The 21,453-nt window shown below is 47.4% G+C and overlaps 3 protein-coding genes and 1 long non-coding RNA gene across 4 annotated transcripts in view; 2 read left to right on the top strand and 2 right to left on the bottom strand.

Moving 5' to 3' along the window:
* Positions 1-1,031: 1,031 nt before the first annotated feature.
* Positions 1,032-2,028, top strand: LOC308319560 (putative claudin-24; the record flags this gene model as incomplete). Its single annotated transcript, XM_080769664.1, has 1 exon — positions 1,032-2,028. The coding sequence occupies exon 1, from the start codon at positions 1,327-1,329 to the stop codon at positions 2,026-2,028; it is 702 nt and encodes a 233-aa protein (XP_080625790.1). The 5' UTR covers positions 1,032-1,326.
* Positions 2,029-2,830: 802 nt separating this feature from the next.
* On the top strand, positions 2,831-3,568 carry LOC308320722. Its single transcript, XR_013964550.1, has 2 exons — positions 2,831-3,159; positions 3,226-3,568. It is a non-coding gene; the product is annotated as an uncharacterized lncRNA (long non-coding RNA).
* Positions 3,569-10,574: 7,006 nt separating this feature from the next.
* cldn34a (claudin 34a) lies at positions 10,575-11,696 on the bottom strand (the record flags this gene model as incomplete). Its single annotated transcript, XM_080769663.1, has 2 exons — positions 10,575-11,138; positions 11,418-11,696. The coding sequence occupies 2 exons, from the start codon at positions 11,694-11,696 to the stop codon at positions 10,644-10,646; spliced, it is 774 nt and encodes a 257-aa protein (XP_080625789.1). The 3' UTR covers positions 10,575-10,643.
* Positions 11,697-14,480: 2,784 nt separating this feature from the next.
* Positions 14,481-21,453, bottom strand: part of shroom2a (shroom family member 2a) — a 111,502-nt gene continuing 104,529 nt past the window's right edge. Inside the window, exons 17-19 of the mRNA XM_080769662.1 lie at positions 18,170-19,456; positions 17,563-17,835; positions 14,481-17,531 (exon numbers count right to left, since the gene is read on the bottom strand). Coding sequence (XP_080625788.1) covers positions 19,184-19,456 — 273 coding nt within the window. The 3' untranslated portion in view covers positions 14,481-17,531; positions 17,563-17,835; positions 18,170-19,183. The remainder of the gene's footprint in view (positions 17,532-17,562; positions 17,836-18,169; positions 19,457-21,453) is intronic.

The following is a 21,453-nucleotide window of genomic DNA, read 5'->3' as shown; positions in this document are numbered from 1 at the left end:
TCACAGACCCGTAAGGGTCCATTTGGTTCCATTTGTACACTCTCAGAGTCACAGACCCGTAAGGGTCCATGTGGTTCCATTCGGACACTCTCAGAGTCACAGACCCGTAAGGGTCCATTTGGTTCCATTCGTACACTCTCAGAGTCACAGACCCGTAAGGGTCCATTTGGTTCCATTTGTACACTCTCAGAGTCACAGACCCGTAAGGGTCCATTTGGTTCCATTCGGACACTCTCAGAGTCACAGACCCGTAAGGGTCCATTTGGTTCCATTCGGACACTCTCAGAGTCACAGACCCGTAAGGGTCCATTTGGTTCCATTTGTACACTCTCAGAGTCACAGACCCGTAAGGGTCCATTTGGTTCCATTCGGACACTCTCAGAGTCACAGACCCGTAAGGGTCCATTTGGTTCCATTTGTACACTCTCAGAGTCACAGACCCGTAAGGGTCCATGTGGTTCCATTCGGACACTCTCAGAGTCACAGACCTGTAAGGGTCCATGTGGTTCCATTCGGACACTCTCAGAGTCACAGACCTGTAAGGGTCCATGTGGTTCCATTCGGACACTCTCAGAGTCACAGACCTGTAAGGGTCCATGTGGTTCCATTCTGACACTCTCAGAGTCACAGACCTGTAAGGGTCCATGTGGTTCTTGTGTGCGACCCCGTTGAACTCCCTGCCCCGACGCTGTATTGGCCGGATGGGGAAATGCAGTAAATGATGATGGCCCATGAGCAGTGGGACGTCCCACAGCTGTCTGCATCATAAAGATAATATCCTGTCTCGTGTTCAGTTGAAACCCCCCCTCCCCCCGCCCAGTGTCAGAGACGTGATTCGACAGTGATCAGCTAGCTGCCATATAGAGTCCCTTCCTCCTCCCCGTCCCCCCTCCCCCTGCCTGTTGGCACGGCAGCGATAGAAGGAGGACCACAAAAAAGGAGGAGGAGGAGGAGGGGCCCATTGAGCCCCTCTCCTCTCCTCTCCTCTCCCGCCACAGACGGTGTGTGTGCTGCTGTGAAGCAGGAGCTGTTTGTGAGAAGTGGCTTCACGAAGCGAACAAGAGAGAGAGAGAGAGAGAGAGAGAGCCCTGCATGCATGTCACTCTGATTCAGCAGGTGTTCTTCTGAGGGAGGCTGACGAGACCGAGGAACTGCGGAGGAGAAGGAGGAGGGAGGCACAGCCGGGCTGAGGAGACAGCTCTGGTTGGGGGTACCGATCCAGACACAGCCAGGCTGAGGAGACAGCTCTGGTTGGGGGTTACTACATCACAGGAGTCCAGGGCGGGGGGGGCCCCATCACATCCCATCCCAGTGGACGCAGACATCATGGACGCGTGTGCCTGTGCGCTGCAGCTGCTGGGCCTGCTGCTCTTCATGGGCGCGTGGCTGTGCGCGCTGGCCACCACGCTGATGCCCCAGTGGCTGACCATGTCCACGCAGCTGCTGGCCATCGAGAGCTACGAGCAGGGTCTGTGGGAGACGTGCGTGGTGCAGGACGGCGGCACGGAGTGCCGTGCGTACGACGGCATGCTGGGCCTGTCGCGGGACATCAAGCTGGCGCGCATCTCCATGTGCCTGTCGCTGGCCGTGGGGCTGGCGGGGGTCCTGCTGGCCGTGCCGGGCCTCTACCTGGTCAACAGCTGCCAGGGGCCGGGCGGGCCGCGGGCCAAGAGGACGCTGACCGTGGCGGGCGGGGCGTGCGGCGTGGCGTCCGGCGTGCTCTGCCTGTTCCCCGTGTCCTACGTGGCCCACGTCACCGTGGTGCAGTTCTTCGACGAGTCCCTGCCCGAGGTGGTGCCGCGCTGGGAGTTCGGGGACGCGCTGTTCTGCGGCTGGGTGGGGGGCTTCCTGCTGCTGGTGGCCGGGCTGATGATGGTCGCCTCCGGCCTGTGTTGGCGGGAGGAGACGCCGGAGGACCACCACCACCGGCCCCCCGCCGCCGGCGCCGGGCTGATGACGCCGCCCGCGTACCAGGATCAGGTTAGGAACAGCGATAACTCCACCAAGAAACGCTCCGAGTATGTGTGAGAGAGAGAGGGAGAGATGGGGGAGGGAGAGGGGGAGAGAGAGGGGGGGGGGAGGGAGAGAGAGATGGGGGGGGGGGGGGGGGGGAGAGAGTTTTGTGGATGGTTTAGCCCTGAAGAGCGCGGCAGACCAGCCGTGGCACTCAGCCTGCACTTCAAACTGCTTTTAAAACCACAAACGTGGTTTCACGCCAAAGACTTTCATGAATGCCTTAAACAATGGAGATTGTACTGTACTGTGTATACGTTTGGTAGTAGAGTAAATCAACTTCATTTACATAAATCAAACTACTGTATATATGAAAAAGAACAAAACAGAAACCCTGCATGCCACAATGTGGCAGAAACATAAATGAATAGTGTTTTATAGAAACAAATACTTTATTTTTTGATAATGTTGACATAAATAGCTTTATAGCGTCTTCTCATTGCGAGTGATGACGTTTATATCAGCGTTCCCTGCAGACACATATGGTGTAAAATGCTGTGACTCTCTCAACCAATCCCAACCCTCGCAGGGAACATATACGGCGGAAATAGTAGATCTACAAGTAGGGACGTCCCGATCATTTGATTTGAGTATCTGCCGATACCAATATTCATATTTATTTTCTTTAATTGAACACTTATGCCATATCACAATAGTACAATATCCAAAATCACATACAATATCTTGTCTGATATTCCCTATATTGATACTAGGGATGTCCCTATCACGTATCTTTTCTGCTCCGATTCCGATCATTTGAAAATGACGTGATCGCTGATCGGCCCCGATTTCCTATCACGTGATCGGACCGGGACAACCCGATATCCACAGGCTCAAAACGTGTCCCGTTTTTGACTGTGTATATTCGTATTCGTACGTCTAAATGTGCTGATGAATTGAACAAGGTGGACCCTCTTGTAAACAAGTGTAGTGCTTTATGGTGTCGTCCACTCACAGTTAAGTTGTTGTTGTATTGAGTTGCACTTGAAATGTACTGTAATTCTGCAAAAACTGTTAATAAATCAATCAATCAAACAAACGGCGTATATGACACGTTTTGAGATCTGCTATTTCTGGCGAAGAGATTTGGGAACAAAAGAGCAGACCAAGTACAAACTAAGCCAAGTCTCTGATACTATTAAAGGGGTTTGGGTGGTTGTGTTCTAGTGACTGACTGTGAGGCAGAGATCAACTCCTACTGTATTATAAAAGGGTTTGGGTGGTTGAGTTCTAGTGACTGTGAGGCAGAGATCAACTCATACTGTATATTATATGACTATAAAAGGGGTTTGGGTGGTTGTGTTCTAGTGAATGTTGAGGCAGAGATCAACTACTGTATATTATATGACTATAAAAGGGTTTGGGTGGTTGAGTTCTAGTGAATGTGAGGCAGAGATCAACTCATACATCCTGTATATTCTGCGGTATAGTGTAATTATTAGCAGACAATCATCACACCTGTTCAAGCATGTGGTTCTGTGTGCTGTCTGTGTTTGTTGTACAGCTGCACATGATTCAAACTGTTATATAAAGAGATTTAATGCTATAAGATTGATTGGTGTCTCCTGTTTATTTATTTTTCTATGTTTTATTTTGTATTTATTTACCTGTCTGTCTGTCTGTCTGTCTGTTTACTTACCGATATTTACCTTTATCCATATTCGGTACAGAATATAAAATCTTACTACTAAACTAAACAAAACAAGAGTCAATGTTTTGTTGTGATTTCTCGAGGCTTGACAACATCCTATAAAAACCACCATTTGTGTCACTTTTCGTTGAGTCATTTCAAAATGCAACGTTGTGACGTGAAGTGTCTCTGCATTGTGAGCGTGCCGAGCAGGGCACAGAGAACAGGGGGGGGGGGGGGGGGTTGGGTCAGGAGGTTATGGGGGGGGGGGGTGGGGGAGGGGGGTTGGGTCAGGGGGTTATCTCCTGCGTCGGAGGCACAGTTTGAGTCTAATTCCACCAGATTTCCTGCTAATCTGAGTTTAATGACTGCTCTAATGGGGCGGCGTGCTCGGCCAAGAATGCAGAACAGGTTGGTTGGACCCCCGCCTGCCTGCCTGCCCACCCGCATCATGTCTGAAATATATACAGAAATACTGTACATACAGGTGGCCCCCGTGCAACAACAGTGAGGTTTTGACTGGCGTTTTAGGCCCCAGATGATGATGATGATGTTGTTACTTGTTTGTCTTCATGTAACAGATTTATATGCCATGATGTTAATGAGAGATAATGATCTGCCTCTGACTGACCCATGGCATAATGCTGCACACAGCATTATATCATCTCTGCTGTTGGGACAAAACCACCTAAATCCAAAATGTTCATTTTTCAGGAAATTAAGAAGACCGTATCATTTTAAAACAAAGCAATACTGCCTCATCAAAGTTGGGTGTTGTGACTTTATATTATTGCATGACAGTGGGAGATGTTGTGGAGTTAACTATACTTTAGCAGACAGTTTGAGGGTCCAATGGAGTTAAAAAGGTTTTGTCCAAAGCACTTTTTACTACTTTCCATTCTATAGGTTCATAGATAAGATGATCCCTGGATCAATAAAGTTATTTTTTTTGTCTTTTTTGTTTTTACAATTAACAGCAACTGGTGTTGTGAGAATGACCACACAGGAGAGGAGAGGTGCAGTACAGAGAGAGGAGTATAAGAGTCGAGAACCAACAGATATAACAAAAAGGAATAAAGAATTAAAATGGAATCATAAGGAGATTATTTATGAGGCACCGCAGGCTGCTTGTCCTCCAGAGGCGTTTCCAAACAGCTATCGGCGACGAGACACTAAAAACAAACCCACAGGCTTTAATGACACGAAGATCAACCCCGCGATTATACCAGGAGCCGAGGAAATGACTCCTGTTCTTCTCCTTAAAACTGCATTAGATAATGTAAACAAACTACGTCTGCGATGGCTCGATAAAGTAAATTGTTGCGGAGGAAAGTGGTCTATAAACATTATAAATATGAATGGTCCTCCTGGTCGGGAAATGACCGTGTGTACAGTAGAAAGAAAAGTATTTTCTGTATAATTAAGACTTTTATCAGCCGTTGGAATGTTGGATTGCTTCAGGAGCTGATAGGACGAGAGGCAGAGTTCAGAGCTTGGCCTTGAGGTGGTAAAGACTAAAGATACAGTACACTGTATACTGTACAATATATAAAGATATATTGTACACACTATGAGGTGCTAGTGCAGATATCATTAAAAGTCCCCCGTCAGGTGATAAGAAGCGGCTTGGACTCCTCATGCATTGAAGGAAGCATGAGGGCTCTCCCAGGTTGGCAGAGGGAGAGAATAGCGCCTTGCCGGTGATAAAAACAAACATGTTGCTGTAACGCCGTAGGCCTCTATTTAAGACACATTCAGCACAATGAGGAAAGGAAGAAATACACACAATCAGCCCATTTGAGAGAATGAATGGGGGCTAATCTCCGATGCCTTGTGAGTCATTATCCATCGTGTCAGATATCCGTGTCAATGCTCGATACACACACACACACACACACACACACGCAGGGGCCTTTGATGTTGAAATGTGACAGCAGACTCTGTGCTCCGAGACACTCTTCACCACCGGGTGTGTCAAGTGTTGCCGTCACCGATACTTTATCGTCTTTATCTCCGTTTTATCACGGGGGGGGGGGGGGGGGGGGGGGGGGGGGGGGGGAATTCAACGGGCTCGCTCGGGGGCAACCGTGAATATAATGAACAGCAAAAGGGAGCAACAAGTACTCCTTTAGCTTCGGTAAAAGTATAGAAATATGCACAATGGATTTAGAACAAAGACATATACGTTAACCCATTCTGACCTGAGATCAGATTCATACGAGGTTTCCACTGGACACACACTAGTCTGATTAACCCATTCTGACCTGAGATCAGATTCTAAAAATGTCAGTCGTTCTTGTCGATTTTTCAAAAATAGCAGACCTACAAGCTCATAGCGCGCCACTCGGTGGCGCGCTATGAGCTTGTAGATCTGCTATTTTTCAATAGCTAAAGCATAACATGATGCTAACACCAGAATGGGTTCTCGTTCAGAATGGGTTAACGTAGCAAAAGTAAAAAGGACTCATTTTTTGCGGAATATTTTAAACCCCATTAGGAATATGGCTGCCCTCATGCCACCGTGGAAATAATAAGTCCTGGACTTTGCTGTGTTTTTATCCTCGGTGGTTTTAACTTTTACACTTCGTCGTTTTGCATGGTTAATACTTTACACCTGTTCTGGGGCAGCCATTTGAAACAACAGCAGATCTACAAGTGAAAAGAGATTTGGTGTACAGTGGAAAAGAAGGGGCAGACCAAGTATACAGATCAGATCCCACCAGGATTCAACAAAGTATACTATAGATATAGGGTTATAGTTGTTAAAAGTGTTGTAATAATGTTTGGTTAAACAGAAACTTGTTAAAGTTCGATATATTCAGGTGGTATTCCTTGCTTGCTATAGACTTAGAGTATAGAGTGTTAAAAATCATAACAATGACTGCAGAATATAGAGCGACTTTATGTGTTTTGACAGAAGAAATACACTATTTCTATTATTTATATACAAAGACTTAATAGCCTACCGCACCGTTTGAAACGCATGGAATCTACAAGTGTGTGTGTGTGTGTGTGTGTGTGTGTGTGTGTGTGTGTGTGTGTGTGTGTGTGTGTGCGCGTGCGTGTGTGCGCGAGCGCGCGTATGTACACCTCACTACTAATATAGCTGTCCCTGTGTTGCTTTTCAGGTCACAGTACTTCATGGTGAAGTGTAGCGCGGCAGAGCAGGTCTGTCTGTCTGTCTGTGTGTCTCTCTCTGTGTGTGTGTGTGTGTGTCTGTGTGTGTCTCTCTGTGTGTGTGTGTGTGTGTGTGTGTGTGTGTGTGTCTCTCTGTGTGTGTGTGTGTGTGTGTGTGTGTGTGTGTCTCTCTGTGTGTGTCTCTGTGTGTGTGTCTCTGTGTGTGTGTGTGTGTGTGTGTGTGTGTGTGTGTGTGTGTGTGTGTGTGTGTGTGTGTGTGTCTGTCTCTCTCTCTGTGTGTGTGTGTGTGTGTGTGTTCCACTCAGAGCCTTGTGTTGCTGACACAAAGAGTCATGCTCCAGTGAAGAGGAGGCCTTTTGTTCCGCCAGCCGCCCCCACAGAGGTGCCGCCCAGCGGGCCGGGCCGCGGGCCGCGGGCCGGCGCACTGTGTTCTCCTATTACTATGCTTGTGAGGAGGAGGAGGGCCACAACGTCCCCACAAGTATAGCAGAGTAGACACAGACAGACAGGGGTCCGTAGAGGCACAAGACTTGTTCTTGTGTCCACCGTGGTTACAGGAACTACTGTACACACTTTACACACCATTGTGATGTTCTTACTTTGATCATATTATACTGAATGTCAAGTCACACTTGACTTGACATTCAGTATAATATGATCAAAGTAAGAAGACACTTATTTACCACGACACTATGGCTTAGTAGCAGGGACGGTGCACACATAAACATCAAAGGGGGCTTCAGCCCCTGTCCTTTTACCCGTCTGTAAAACAACTGCCCCTCTCCAGACCACGAATGCATCGTTTACGAATGCCACTCCTTTCCTTACCATGCCATAGCCTACCGGAAGGCAGCATTCAGGAGACCGCATCTCCACTAGCCCCAATGTATACAAGCAGCGCAATTCTAGCATTAAAGCAGCATTTCACCTTCTAAAAGATGACTTATTTTGAGGCTACACATCCCATGAAGCAGGACTGGACAGAGACAAACATTTTGCCCCTGACATTTTTGCGGAATTTGGCTCAGACTGGCCCAGCACAACCTGAGCTCGCAAACGCCAATACCACCCCTTTTACAGAACAACCAACAGACAACGCCACTGAAACAGACAACTAATGTAACGTTTGGCCCAGACTGGCCCACGTTACGTATACCACAAGCTGGTTCCACCGGCCCAGTGGGGCCCACTACGGGTCGGCCCGCACCGGACATAATGTCTGGTACGTTAGGTGGTCCAGTCCAGGTCAGAGTAATCTAGTAAGAGAGTTGGCGACACTAGCGTTGTACTCCCATTGTAACAATGGAATGCAGGAAGTGCTCACTCTATCTCAATGGGATAGTTCCAACGTTTGGAACTGTAGCCCATAGCACCCCGCTTTGTCTCAATGGGATAGTTCCAACGTTTGGAACTATAGCCCATAGCACCCCGCTTTGTCTCAATGGGATAGTTCCAACGTTTGGAACTATAGCCCTATAGCACCCCGCTTTGTCTCAATGGGATAGTTCCAACATTTGGAACTATAGCCCATAGCCCCCCGCTTTGTCTCAATGGGATAGTTCCAACGTTTGGAACTATTTAGCCCATAGCACCCCGCTTTGTCTCAATGGGATAGTTCCAACTTCCAACGTTTGGAACTATTTAGCCCATAGCACCCCGCTTTGTCTCAATGGGATAGTTCCAACTTCCAACGTTTGGAACTATAGCCCATAGCACCCCGCTTTGCCGTGAGATCAAAGCCTGTCTGTGCTAGATTACACTGGTCAAGGCCTGGCATGAAGCCTTGAATGCTTCTTTTTTTTGTCGCATTCCTAAGCCAATGATTTTGGCGACCGGCAGGAGACCCAAAGAGTCTACTACAAAATGATTGGCACAGGGGGTGTGTGTAATGAATGAAAATGAAGTCCATCTTTTGGGTAAACTATACACCCAACTGTAAAAATGTCATCCTGAAATGTCAATGTCCTCACAAGTATGACAAACATGAGCATGTGTGTGTGTGTGTGTGTGTGTGTGTGTGTGTGTGCGTGTGCATGCGTATGTGTGTGTGCGCCTCTCCCTGCATCATGGCATACAATCAGAGCTGTGATGCGAGGCGCGGCGGCGGCCCCGCCCCCTCTCTAAACTCCTCACATGCCTGCTGCGGACGTCAGCCCTCCTACCCGCGTCACCCGGGCCCCGGACCCCCCTATTATAGGAGCCCACCTCACGAGGTCCGACGAAGCCCACACCTCACAGCACGTCAGCCCTCCTACCCGCGTCACATGGACCGGCCGGACCCCCCTATTAGGAGCCCACCTCACGAGGTCCGAGGAAAAGCCCACACCTCAGCATTTCAGCGGCTCTATCCGCTGGTCAGTGCACGGTCAGTCAGTCTGATCACACACACACACACACACACACACACACACACACATACACACACACACACACACACCCTGCAGTATGAGACAGTGGTCAGACTAATACCATGATCGGAGATGGAACTGGAAGATAAGATTAGATGTAACTCTAGATAACATCCGATGTACAAACAATGGATGGTTGGTGTTACTGTATGCTACTGTAGAACAGTTGATCAAGCAAATCAATCAATGTATTCATTTAAGCGACAATATACAAGATCTAACTGGCTCAATATCTTCACTACCGGTAGTAAAAAAAGTGTAAAATAGTAAATTGATACAACAAATTTGAAAGAATACATAAAATTCTTAATTTTCAGAGTAGAGTATAGTATCTATAAATGCACCAAGTCTCTGTGTCTCTGTCTGTCTGTGTGTCTGTCAGTGTGTCTGTCTGTGTGTCTGTCTATGTGTCTGTCTGTGTGTCTGTGTGTCTGTGTGTCTGTGTGTCTGTCTGTGTGTCTGTGTGTCTGTGTGTAATTTCACTGTGTAAAACCTTGGCATTAGCTACAGCCTACAGACCTTCCTGAATAACTAGCAGGTGGCAATGACACAGTGACGAGTATACTGAAATAAGGACGTTATTTTCATAGGAATACAATCTTTATCGTGATGTTACACTGCAGGGTACAGTCAACCTTTTCTATTTCTAATGTTCAAAGTATAATCCTGACGTAATACCCACGATTATGATCATGTCGAAAATCATCTAAATTGATACATCACGAGGCTAATTGCAGGGAGCACCGTCATCCAAATATTAATTTATCAGTATTTCTGTAAACAGGGAGACTTATTTGTCATATCGGGTCATATCGGTATCGGTGAATATGCCAGTCTAACCACCGATCCGACACAGGGGTAAAGAAGGGGTCGACACTATGGCAGGTATATATAATGTTGGGGCATGTGGAGTTTGCTTTAGAGTTCCCCCAAAGTGCACATTTGAGTGAGAACTCGGGAGTCTGCTATAAACACAACACCAGATATATAGCTAGATAGCTAATAGCTATAAACACAACACCAGATATATAGCTAGTTCGCTATAAACACAACACCAGATCACAACACTGGTATGAGTATTCGGCTTTCGGTTTCGGCCTAACACAGAAATTGTGGTTATCGGGAACGGATCGGGAACGAACGAACGAAGCAATCAGGGGTTCTGCTCAAGGACACATCGACACCGACTCTGGGTGGATCTCGGATCGAACTGGGAACCTGGCGCTTTCCAAGCAGAACCTGGCGGTTTCAAAGCGGACACTATAGTCCCTACCCCTGAGCCACTGGCGCCCCCTATAGTGACCCAGCAGCGCCCCCTATAGTGACCCAGCAGCGCCCCCTAGTGTCCCAGCAGCGCCCCCTATAGTGTCCCAGCAGCACCCCCTATAGTGACCCAGCAGCGCCCCCTAGTGTCCCAGCAGCGAGGTGTTTGTTTGTCCAGTCCAGCCTCGTTGTTACTCCTCTTCCTCGGCGTGGAACGCAGGATTATCTTCGCCCCGGCGATCACCGTCCGTCGGTGTCGTCGTCGACAATGTCGATAAGGCCCACGGGCCGTGGAGGGGGTCCCTATTGGGCTCCGCCCCCCCTGCGTTGGAGGAGGGGCTCTGCTTAGGGAACCGGTAGCACAGGAACACCACGCCGCAGACGAGCAGCAGGCCGGAGGCGAAGAATCCCACCCCGATGGCCTCGCCCAGCGTCTGGCTCTGGGGCGCCGCGGGCAGCAGGAACTCCGGCGGGAACGCGATGGCGGCTCCGGCCAGCACGGAGCTCACGTTCCAGGACAGCGCCACCAGGAGGCAGGCGGCCGTCAGCACGTAGAGGAGCCCCGCCGCGCGGAACGCCCACCCGTCCCTCGTCTTCTCGTCCACCGAGAAGTAGACGCTGCGCACGGCCACGCCCGCCGTCACGTTGGCCGCCAGGCCGCACGCCGACGCCACCATCACCAGCACCTGGTGGGAGGAGTCAGACAGACAGACAGACAGCAGGGTGGGTTAGACTACTAAAGGCCTATTCATAGTCTAGATTTCCAGTGGTGAGGTGACCACTGCTCCGGTGGTGAGCTGACCACCGGAGCTGAAATAACGTTGAGCGGTGGGTGGTGAGTAAAAACAGAGAGAAGGGCTGGAGCGGTGGCGGTGGTTTGCTCTTCACCGCGGCTCGTGATGTCATCACCAGCACCTGGTGGGAGACAGAGGGGCAACACAATCAACACTATACCGTAACCGTACCTGGGAGGCAACGATCTCCGGCGGGGCGAAGGCGTCGGCGATGCCGATGGCGCGGCAGGTCTCGAAGCCGTCGAGGGCGTGGCTGTAGAAGCACGCCCGCCACACGCCCACCCAGGCCTGGCCCGAGGAGACCGCGGACCACGTGTCCTCCAGGTACCACAGCCGCCAGTTGTTCAGGCCCGCCGCCGTCATGGTCAGGATCCACCCGATGGCGCCCAGCACCAGCGCCACGAACTGGAGGTGGGCCGAGTGGGCCACGTACCTCATTCTGTCCGTCATACTAAGGGTGACGGTGTTGACGACATCGTCGACAAGAGAGCTGAAAAGGTGACCAGAATATCAGTGCGACGGTTATCAATCAATCAATCAATCAATTTTGATGAATTGAACAATGTGGACCCTGTTGTAAACAAGTGTAATGCACTTAATCGGGTCGTGCACTCACAGTTAACAGTCTTTGTATTGAGTGAGTTTGTGCTTGAAATGTTACTGTAATTCTGCAAACTGTTAATAAATATTTCAATCAATCGATGGATCAATCGATGGATCAATCAACTTTCTTTGTTTAGACTCAGGGTCCATTAAAAACAGACAACATAAAACACAAAACATAATAACACCCCTAAAACATAAAAAACATCCTTTTTCTTTTTTTTTACAATAAAAACATCATACAAGCGTTTCCAAAAAGCTGACTGATATTATCTGGTGGTACCGACTGAGGCTGGGGTTGGACAGCAGCATCATTATGATATAATAGAACATCGACCTAGTCTAATTCATTGTATATTAATATAAAACTTTTTCTTTCTTTTTTAACGATATGCACAGTACACGATTCCATTACTTGATAAATAATTGGATAGAATAATCGTTAAGATGATCCAAAGTTAACCCATTTTGGGCGGGATCATGTTATGCTTTTAAGCTATTGAAAAATAGCAGATCTACAAGCTCATAGCGCGCCACCGAGTGGCGCGCTACGAGCTTGTAGGTCTGCTATTTTTGAAAAATCGAAATATGGCTTTTTCAGAAAACTGTCAGGATGTAGAAGACATTTTTAGAATCTGATCTCAGGTCATTTGATAACTTATCAGGACCCAGTCTATCAGTCTACCTGCTATCAGTGCTAAACAGGGACTATATGATCATAGTGCTGTGAAGGCGGAGGCAGAAATACTACATGGAAATGTTAGCCGTTACCGTCAACAACGTCTCTGACCAACTTGGGCCAGGACAAATCCTAAAACAATAGCCGAGCTATGCAGATGTCTGCCCAGGACACACAGTGTGGATTCTGTTTAATTTGTGGTGAGCCTATTTTTCCATTCGGCAATAAATAATCCATTTTTCCATATCTGCGTGTCTGTATATCGGATCTCAAATCGGTCAATCATAGTAACTGTCCTGCAGTTCACCATAGCCTACCTCTGAAGAGGAATGGGCTGTTATTGGCTACATACATTATAAGTACGTTTAACCCATTCTGACCTGAGATCAGATTCATACGAGGTTTCCACTAGGACACACACTGGTCTGATTAACCCATTCTGACCTGAGATCAGATTCTAAAAATGTCAGTCGTTCTTCGAATTTTTCAAAAATAGCAGACCTACAAGCTCGTATCGCGCCACTCGGTGGCGCGATATGAGCTTGTAGATCTGCTATTTTTCAATAGGTAAAGCATAACATGATGCTGACACCAAAATGGGTGCCCGGTCAGAATGGGTTAAAGGAGAATTCCATGCTAGAAGGCTTTCTTACCTTTCTTTGTAGTCGTTACGTCCCCACCAAAGAGGTCCAGGTGTTTTTGTGTGCAAAAACTCCTTATTGGCTATTTCCCCTAATATAAGCCCTCAATGAATTGCATTGAATTGAATGGGGCTATGGGGTGTGGTGCTAATTCGCTTATTTCCATCGAAATAAGTATAGTAAAGTGTGCCGCTTGGGATATTATTTACATTATGAAGAGAGGATATATACAAAAAGATATATAATTTTAAGCGATGAAAATAAGCGAACAACACTAGTACAACACTCCATAGCCCCATTACATTCTCCTTCAATTCAATGCAATTCATTTAGAGCTTATGGTATAGGGAAATAGCCAATAAGGAGCTTTTGCACAATATAACACCTGGACCTCTTTGGTGGGGACGTAACAACTACAAAGAAAGGTAAGAAAGCCTTTTAGTATGGAATTCTCCTTTAAAGATATACACAGTATGCTGGCTTGAGACTCTCTAGGTCGTCAGTTATGGAAGGCATGACTCATCATGAGCAATGACAAAATAATGGGAATGTCCTCGATAACCAAAACAAACACGGTAGTGGAACTGTAGTGTAGAGAGTACAGTTTACCTTCAGACATTACCCAGGAGCTCTGAATGTTATCCAAGGTGACAATTCAAAATGTTAACAATGAATAAACTGTACAAACGATACAGCACAGTATGTACAGCATGTTGAGTTGACACACACAACCACTGCTGTGGTTAAAGATTAACCTGCCGTGCTTCTAATCTTCCAAAGAGCAATTAAGGGAATACTGTAAAAGCAAAGCAAGTATTCATAATATCAATGTATTATATTATATTATATTAAGTCTTCTTTACTCACATTTGGTTCCGTTGTGTCAAATCCTCTCTAGAGATCGCAGATGTCGTTGGACGACGTCATCTATTCTCTTCCGAGATGTGATGTGAGCGACAACGTAGCGGTTTACCTGTTGTGAATATTGTGAAGGGCGTGGCCTGTGGAGAAACTTAAAGGCCGTCAAACTTTAACCCCCCCCCCCCACAAGACTTTTATAGCCCGAGTTATTATACTTTGTTGCTCACGGGTGTCGCACACCGAAAACATCCGACGTACAAGCTCTCAGCGCGTCGCCCTGTGACGCGCTGAGAGCTTGTAGATCGGCTTATTTTCAGAGTGCGATACCAGCGTGCGATGACGCAGCATGAATAAGCCTTTAGTCGTGATAGGAGCGTGGTGATGGTTTACAGATTACAGGTTAATGTGTTACAGAATGAGGCCATCATTTGGTTGTAAAATCAAGACAAGACGACGCCGCAATGCAAATAGATTTCAGCAGACTTCTTTATTTGATATAAAGCAGTACAGCTGATTAAAAAACAAAAAAAACACGATACCGGCTGTGAGCGCCGCCCGCCGGTGTGCGTTAATTAAGCGGGAAGGTATTGTAACAAACTTTTAAAAATCCTCACAACAAACAAACAAACAAACAACTCCTCTGGTCGGGATACTCCTTCAACGGCCAAAAGTCTTATAGCAAATAAACAAAACAACATTATACTCATTTTGATAAAAACCCAGAGTGGGTTGATATTTATGTATTTATTTATTTCTGCCGGTGGTAAGTGGGTAGGTATGTAGTTTAGGTATAGGTACGATCAGGCTGGAATGTTTAAAAGAAAAGTCTGGGAAAAGGAAGATTTTAAGTAAAAACGGGAGCATCATGCACGCACACCGCGCTGACGCTGCTGTCATTTGAGAAGCAGCAGGTGCTTTTTATGGTTGGTTTTAGTGTAACCCGCTAGGCTAGAGGGAATGATATAGTTTAATGTAACACGCAGTCTATAGTTCAGTGGTTCTCAAACGTTTGGTAGCCTGAATCCAAAACAGACATTTAATTAAGACATTTTTCGTGAAAATAGCAGATCTACAAGCTCACACATCAGCTATTTCCACTACTTATTTTCTTCTAATTTATGGAATTTCTTAGATTTCTCTTTTATTTCTTCATGAAGTTACTGGAAAAAAAAGAAAATCTTTGAATTTTGGTTTAATTCATGAAAGCTTTTGCTTTGTTTTGGGAATGTTTTTTTTTTGAAATAATAATAAAAAAACAAAGGATACCAAAAAAAATAAAGTGACCCATAACAATGTGTCCCCGACCCACACATGGGCCCCCGAGCCACCGTTTGGAACCCACCAGTGGTCTAGTAAAGTTTATCACCGCGGACATAAAACAGTCTTTTGTTTGTCTTTGTGCGCGTCTGTCTCGCACGTGCATAGCATAACAGCGCTGAATTAAAACACTACATGGTGCACGTGTGTGTGTGTGTGTGTGTGTGTGTGCATGGGTGGGGGGGGTGTGAAGTGATCATGGGACGTGAAGTGCTAGTTCTCTCCAAAATCCAGGCAGAGCAGGATAGGAGATTCTCTTTGATGTGATCAGTTATGATGTGTTCCGTGGTTTAATTGAAAGACGCCTCGATAGCCTCAGATTTTAACCGCGTAAAGATGTAGATCGTGAGCTTTGTGTCCATCAAATTTACTCACCCCCATAAATAATGCCTTGATCTCATGGATATTCTAGTGTTTGGTGAAGTGAAAAAACAGGAGGCCAAGCTAGCTTAACAAGACCAAAACGTATATATTTAAAATGTATCAGCAATGTGACAAAAAAAACTATTGAATTCAAAGTCGTGTGGGTGTGAGTGATGGAAAGAGAAACTTCCTTTTGGGGGTGAACTATCTCAGTAAGTAACATATTATACTTTGATGACGTTTAGGGAAAATATGCAACGTGTTGTGAGTGAGCTTGTAGAATATTTTCAGAAAATAGGCTAGGTTTGGAACTTAGTGGTTAATGCAAAATGCTCGTCTGGGAGGAAAAGAAATCCCACTCCTTTTCCGTGAAAGGGGGAAAAAGGCAGCTATAATTAGATGTGCATAAAATAACCCTCTTAATTAATTCAATTAAATATTAGGTCGGTTCGTTTGAAGTATCGATTATGCTGCAACTGAGAGAGAAGTTCTCAGTGCGGCAAAAGTGAGAAGGAATATCAATTAAGAAGGAAAACATTAACATTTTGCAATATAAGTGTTGACAGATGCTCATTTGTTGACTATAATATCATATAAACACATTATCAGTTTGAAAACGGATGCTAGAAATCAGTTGTGGATCAAATACTGTCCCCGCTCTGTACAGATTCAAAAAACACTATAATAAATTACTAAAACAAAAAGAAGAAAAAAATGAATTATTCTGAATTATTATGTCATACATAAAGAGGCAACCCCACACAGAGTCAAGAGGAGGGACTCATTTCAGGGCAGGGGTCCTCAAACAGGGGGGTCCCCCAGTGGGGACCGGGGACCCCCAGTCAAACAGTGGGGTCCCGGGGAACCCCAGGGGTCCTCAAACAGGGGGGTCCCCCAGTGGGGACCGGGGACCCCCAGTCAAACAGTGGGGTCCCGGGGACCCCCAGGGGTCCTTGAGAAGTCACGGTTCCGTAGAACTTCTGAGAGTGTACAAATGGAACCAAATGGAGCCGCAATGTTAGGATTTGACAGTGTAGATAGATAGACAGACAGATAGGGGGTTCCAGAGATAGAAAATTGTATCAAATTTCTTATTTCATATATGCATATAAAATCTGGGGGAGAAAAAAGGTTTTGACAACCACTGGTTTAGGGTTTAGGCGGGTCCTCTGTCCATTGATTGTGAAACACAGCACAGTTTTCGCCGCAGTCAGAAGAGTCTGTTTTGAAGAAAGGAAAGTTAAAATGTCACAGAAGTCCAATCCAACATCCTTCCAAAAGGAAAGCGTCTCTCTCTTTAGTTCGGCTGCTTGTCTCCGTCTCCCCCCGCTGGCCACAGCGGAGCAGTGCAGTGCCGTGGTCAGACTGGGTGGGTCGTTATCAGATTCAGAACAACAGCGGGTCACTGCGGTGTCCAGAAGAGTGGGCCCTTGAGAAGACGGGTTTGGGAACACTGGTCCTTTCTTATAGCCGATCCGTGTTGTTGAACTTGTAGATCGGCTATTTTTGGTGAAGAGATTTGGTGTAGATGGAAGGAGAAAAAAAAGCATTCTTTGCTGCCGTTTATTTTTCTTCTGAATAATGTAACGTAACATCTAAAGTTAGAGTTGTGAGCCATTTCTTTTTCTTTCATTGAAAACGTCCATGTGTGTAAAATAATTGCTACTCAGGTCTGTTTTAAAAAGAAAAGAGAGGATTTATCCATCCATCCATCCTTCAACCGCTTATCCGGAGTCGGGTCCAAGGCCAGTCTGGAGATAATAATCCCTCCACCTCGGCCTTGATCTGCACAGGGGACAGACTGGGACAGACTGGGACAGACTGGGACAGACTGGGACAGACTGGGACAGACACGTCCCAATGGGACGTGTCTGTGGTGCAACACGGACCTCGGGACGCTCGGGAGGTTTCCTTGCCAGATGAGGGGGTCTCTCCTCCCAGTGGGACGTGTCTGTGGTGCAACACGGACCTCGGGACGCTCGGGAGGTATCCTTGCCAGATGAGGGGGTCTCCTCCCAATGGGACGTGTCTGTGGTGCAACACGGACCTCGGGACTCGGGAGGTATCCTTGCCAGATGAGGGGGTCTCTCCTCCCAGTGGGACGTGTCTGTGGTGCAACACGGACCTCGGGACGCTCGGGAGGTTTCCTTGCCAGATGAGGGGGTCTCTCCTCCCAGTGGGACGTGTCTGTGGTGCAACACGGACCTCGGGACGCTCGGGAGGTTTCCTTGCCAGATGAGGGGGTCTCTCCTCCCAGTGGGACGTGTCTGTCGTGCAACACAGACCTCCCTCTAGGGAGACGCTCGGGACTCGGGAGGTTTCCTTGCCAGATGAGGGGGTCTCCTCCCAGTGGGACGTTTTCTGTGGTGCAACACAGACCTCGGGACGCTCGGGAGGTTTCCTTGCCAGATGAGGGGGTCTCTCCTCCCAGTGGGACGTGTCTGTCGTGCAACACAGACCTCCCTCTACGGAGACGCTCGGGACTCGGGACGTATCCTTGGTCCAGATGCTCGAACCGAACCACCTATTTAAAGATGGCTCATTTCCAAGCGAAAAAATAAAAAGGAGCGGGTATGTGCTTATAATAACGTTAAGTTACGCTTAAGACTTCATGGGCCCTATTTTTGTCCGTGCTAAACCTCTTATCCCTAAACTTCCTTGCCTTTTTTTTTTTACTATATTGAAATATTAAAATTGTTCAACTAGACGATCTACTGTACATCAACACGTTGTGAGCTTGTAGATCGGCTATTTGAACTATTGTGTTTTGTTTTTCAAAATAGTAAAACATAAAAGTAGTTTAGGGATAAGTGGTTTAAGCACTGACAAAAACAGGGCCCCATGTGCCCAGTCCTTCCCAAGTGCCAGTCTTATTTTTATTTTAGCGCCCACCTTTTCCTCTCTCACAGTGGGGGGCCCCAACTACTGTGTCCTGGGGGCCACACTCTTCCCTCTCACAGTGGGGGGTCCCAACTACCGTGTCCTGGGGGCCACACTCTTCCCTCTCACAGTGGGGGGCCCCAACTACTGTGTCCTGGGGGCCACACTCTTCCCTCTCACAGTGGGGGGCCCCAACTACTGTGTCCTGGGGGCCACACTCTTCCCTCTCACAGTGGGGCTCCACTACCATGTCTCAAGTCTCCTCTCTCCTCTCCTCTCACAGGCCCAGTCTGTGCTCCAGCGTCAGCCCCCCTCTCTCTCCTCTCACAGGCCCAGTCTCTGCTCCAGCGTCAGCCTCCCCTCACAGGCCCAGTCTCTGCTCCAGTGTCAGCCCCCTCTCTCTCTCCTCTCACAGGCCCAGTCTCTGCTCCAGCGTCAGCCCCCCTCTCTCCCCTCACAGGCCCAATCTCTGCTCCAGCGTCAGCCCCCCTCTCTCCCCTCACAGGCCCAGTCTCTGCTCCAGCGTCAGCCCCCTCTCTCTCTCCCCTCACAGGCCCAGTCTCTGCTCCAGCGTCAGCCCCCTCTCTCTCCTCTCACAGGCCCAGTCTCTGCTCCAGCGGCAGGCTGTCCATCAGACACTTGAGCTGCTCGTCTCCCAGCTTGATCTTGTCCTCCAGCTTGCGCCGCTCGATGATGAGCGCCGACTTCATCTTGACGAAGTGCCGGTAGTCGGCGATGCCGTCGGCGTCCAGGACGGACGCCACGATGTCGTTGACGGCGCGCTCCCGCCGGTCCAGGTTGTCCTTCAGCTCCTTGGCGTCCTCGTGCTGGCGAATCAGCAGCTTGCGCTTCTCCGTCAGCGTGCGCTGCGTTGCGTGGGAGAGAGACAGAGAGAGAGGGAGAGAGACAGCGAGCGTTAACACCAGCGTCGGATGGAACCAGTAAATACAGTTGCCCAGGTATTTGTTGCTTCAGAGCCCATTTCAAGGTGACACCGACCGTGCATTTAGCAAGCGGCTAACCAAAACCCGACCGCTGGTTACTTGAAATAGCTCCTCTACCCGTGCTTCAAACGAGCATCACCACACACCTAATCACAACATTAAAAAACAGCTGGCAGTGGCTCTCCGCAGGCAGTGGCTACTAGCTAAACTATAGGTGTTGTTTGTTTGTTTGTTTGTTTGATGAAATATCTCGGTTAGAATGAAATCGAGTGTTGAAGTGAATGTTTTTGTTTTAAGCGTATACTGTGGTATAATCGCAATATTGCACTTGAGGATGTGTGTGACCGTCAGACACTGCTTATGGAACTGTCCTATCGGCTCGCTCCTGCAGCAACGCAGGCGTGCCATGATGAATGACGGTAACGCACACCCTCTCGTGTAATCTCGCTTAATTAATAAATGCACTGAAAATCATCTCTGTGCGGCCGCAGGTGTGTACTGTTCGTCTGCAATCCACAAAACTCGACAACCGTGCCCGGCCACAGCCCCATGCACAGGGAAAACAGGTGGCCCTCGTATCGTCTTTCTCACTACTGAGAAACTACTGGTTTCTCCCTTGTACTGTAACATATATATATATATATATATATATATATATATATATTACCCCTGAAGGCTCCCAACCCCACAGCATGAACTGGCCCAGACAGAGTGGAGGAGAAGAGACGCGTCCGATCAGAGAACACACTCATCTCTCCCTCTCATGTCGGCGGTGCAGTCAGTGGACATATAGCACTGACGAAGGTCTGAGGACCCAGACGTTTGCTACTTTTAATTGCACTTTGACCCATTCTGACCTGAGATCAGATTCATACGAGGTTTCCACTGGACACACACTGGTCTGATGAACCCATTCTGACCTGAGATCAGATTCAAAAAATGTCAGTCGTTCTTTGATTTTTCAAAAATAGCAGACCTACAAGCTCGTAGCGCGCCACTCGGTGGCGCACTATGAGCTTGTAGATCTGCTATTTTTCAATAGCTAAAGCATGACATGATGCTAACACCAACATGGGTTAAGAGCACAGAGCACTTTATATTATGTGCATGTTAAAATTAAATAAAAAAATGTTTTCTTAAAAGGATCCTTGGCTAATACAACAAATATGTTTTAAAACATTATAATTGCCCTCTTTTACTAAAAAAATTAAATCAATTTTTTAAAATTTCTTTCATAAATAGAGAATCTTTCACTCAATAGGGACTGCTCCTGTCATGTTCATGTGTGGTCCGGCTCTATGGAACTATGGAATGCACGTGCTAATAAAACTTTAATAAAAGCTTTGATGCTCATATTAGGTAATGCTTTAGGAAGTATTACGTTGTTTTTTATTAGTATATGCGTAATTTTAGTTATAGAGGGCAAGTATAATGTTTTAAGACATATTTGTCTTATTAGCCAGGGATCCTTTTAAGTCTCTGTCTAAGAGTTTTCCTTTTTTTAAATACAGTGAGCGTCGAGTTTTCCCTCTATGTTTTTGAGACCACCGCTCTTGTAGTCAAGTTTGGGGAAAAAAGGACGAAGAAAGTGGACTTTCTGTGTGGAGTTTGCATGTTCTTCCCGTGTCCCCTAGGGTAGGTATACCCTCACAAAAAACATGCAGTAATCCTGGTCACTAAACTGCCTCCCCCTGGCCAGCCGGGGCGCCTGATGGAGGGGAAAGGAACTGGTTGGAATAACGTGTTCCTGCCACGCGCTATACGTCCAACCAGGGAAACTCCCCCCTGTCAGGTGTAAAGGAGCAACTTGGACACTCAGGCATGAAGGAAGCATGAGTTCAAGTCCGTTGCTCTCCCCTTGTCCCCCATATATGGGGACTAGGTTGGTGGAGGGTGTGTAGAGCCCAGGATCACATTAG

Source organism: Protomyctophum bolini (genome assembly GCF_963924005.1).
Source record: "Protomyctophum bolini genome assembly, chromosome: 8".
Classification (NCBI taxonomy): Eukaryota; Metazoa; Chordata; class Actinopteri; order Myctophiformes; family Myctophidae; genus Protomyctophum; species Protomyctophum bolini.
The sequence above is the reverse complement of the archived record's forward strand: the minus strand, read 5'-3'. Positions and strand labels throughout refer to the sequence as shown.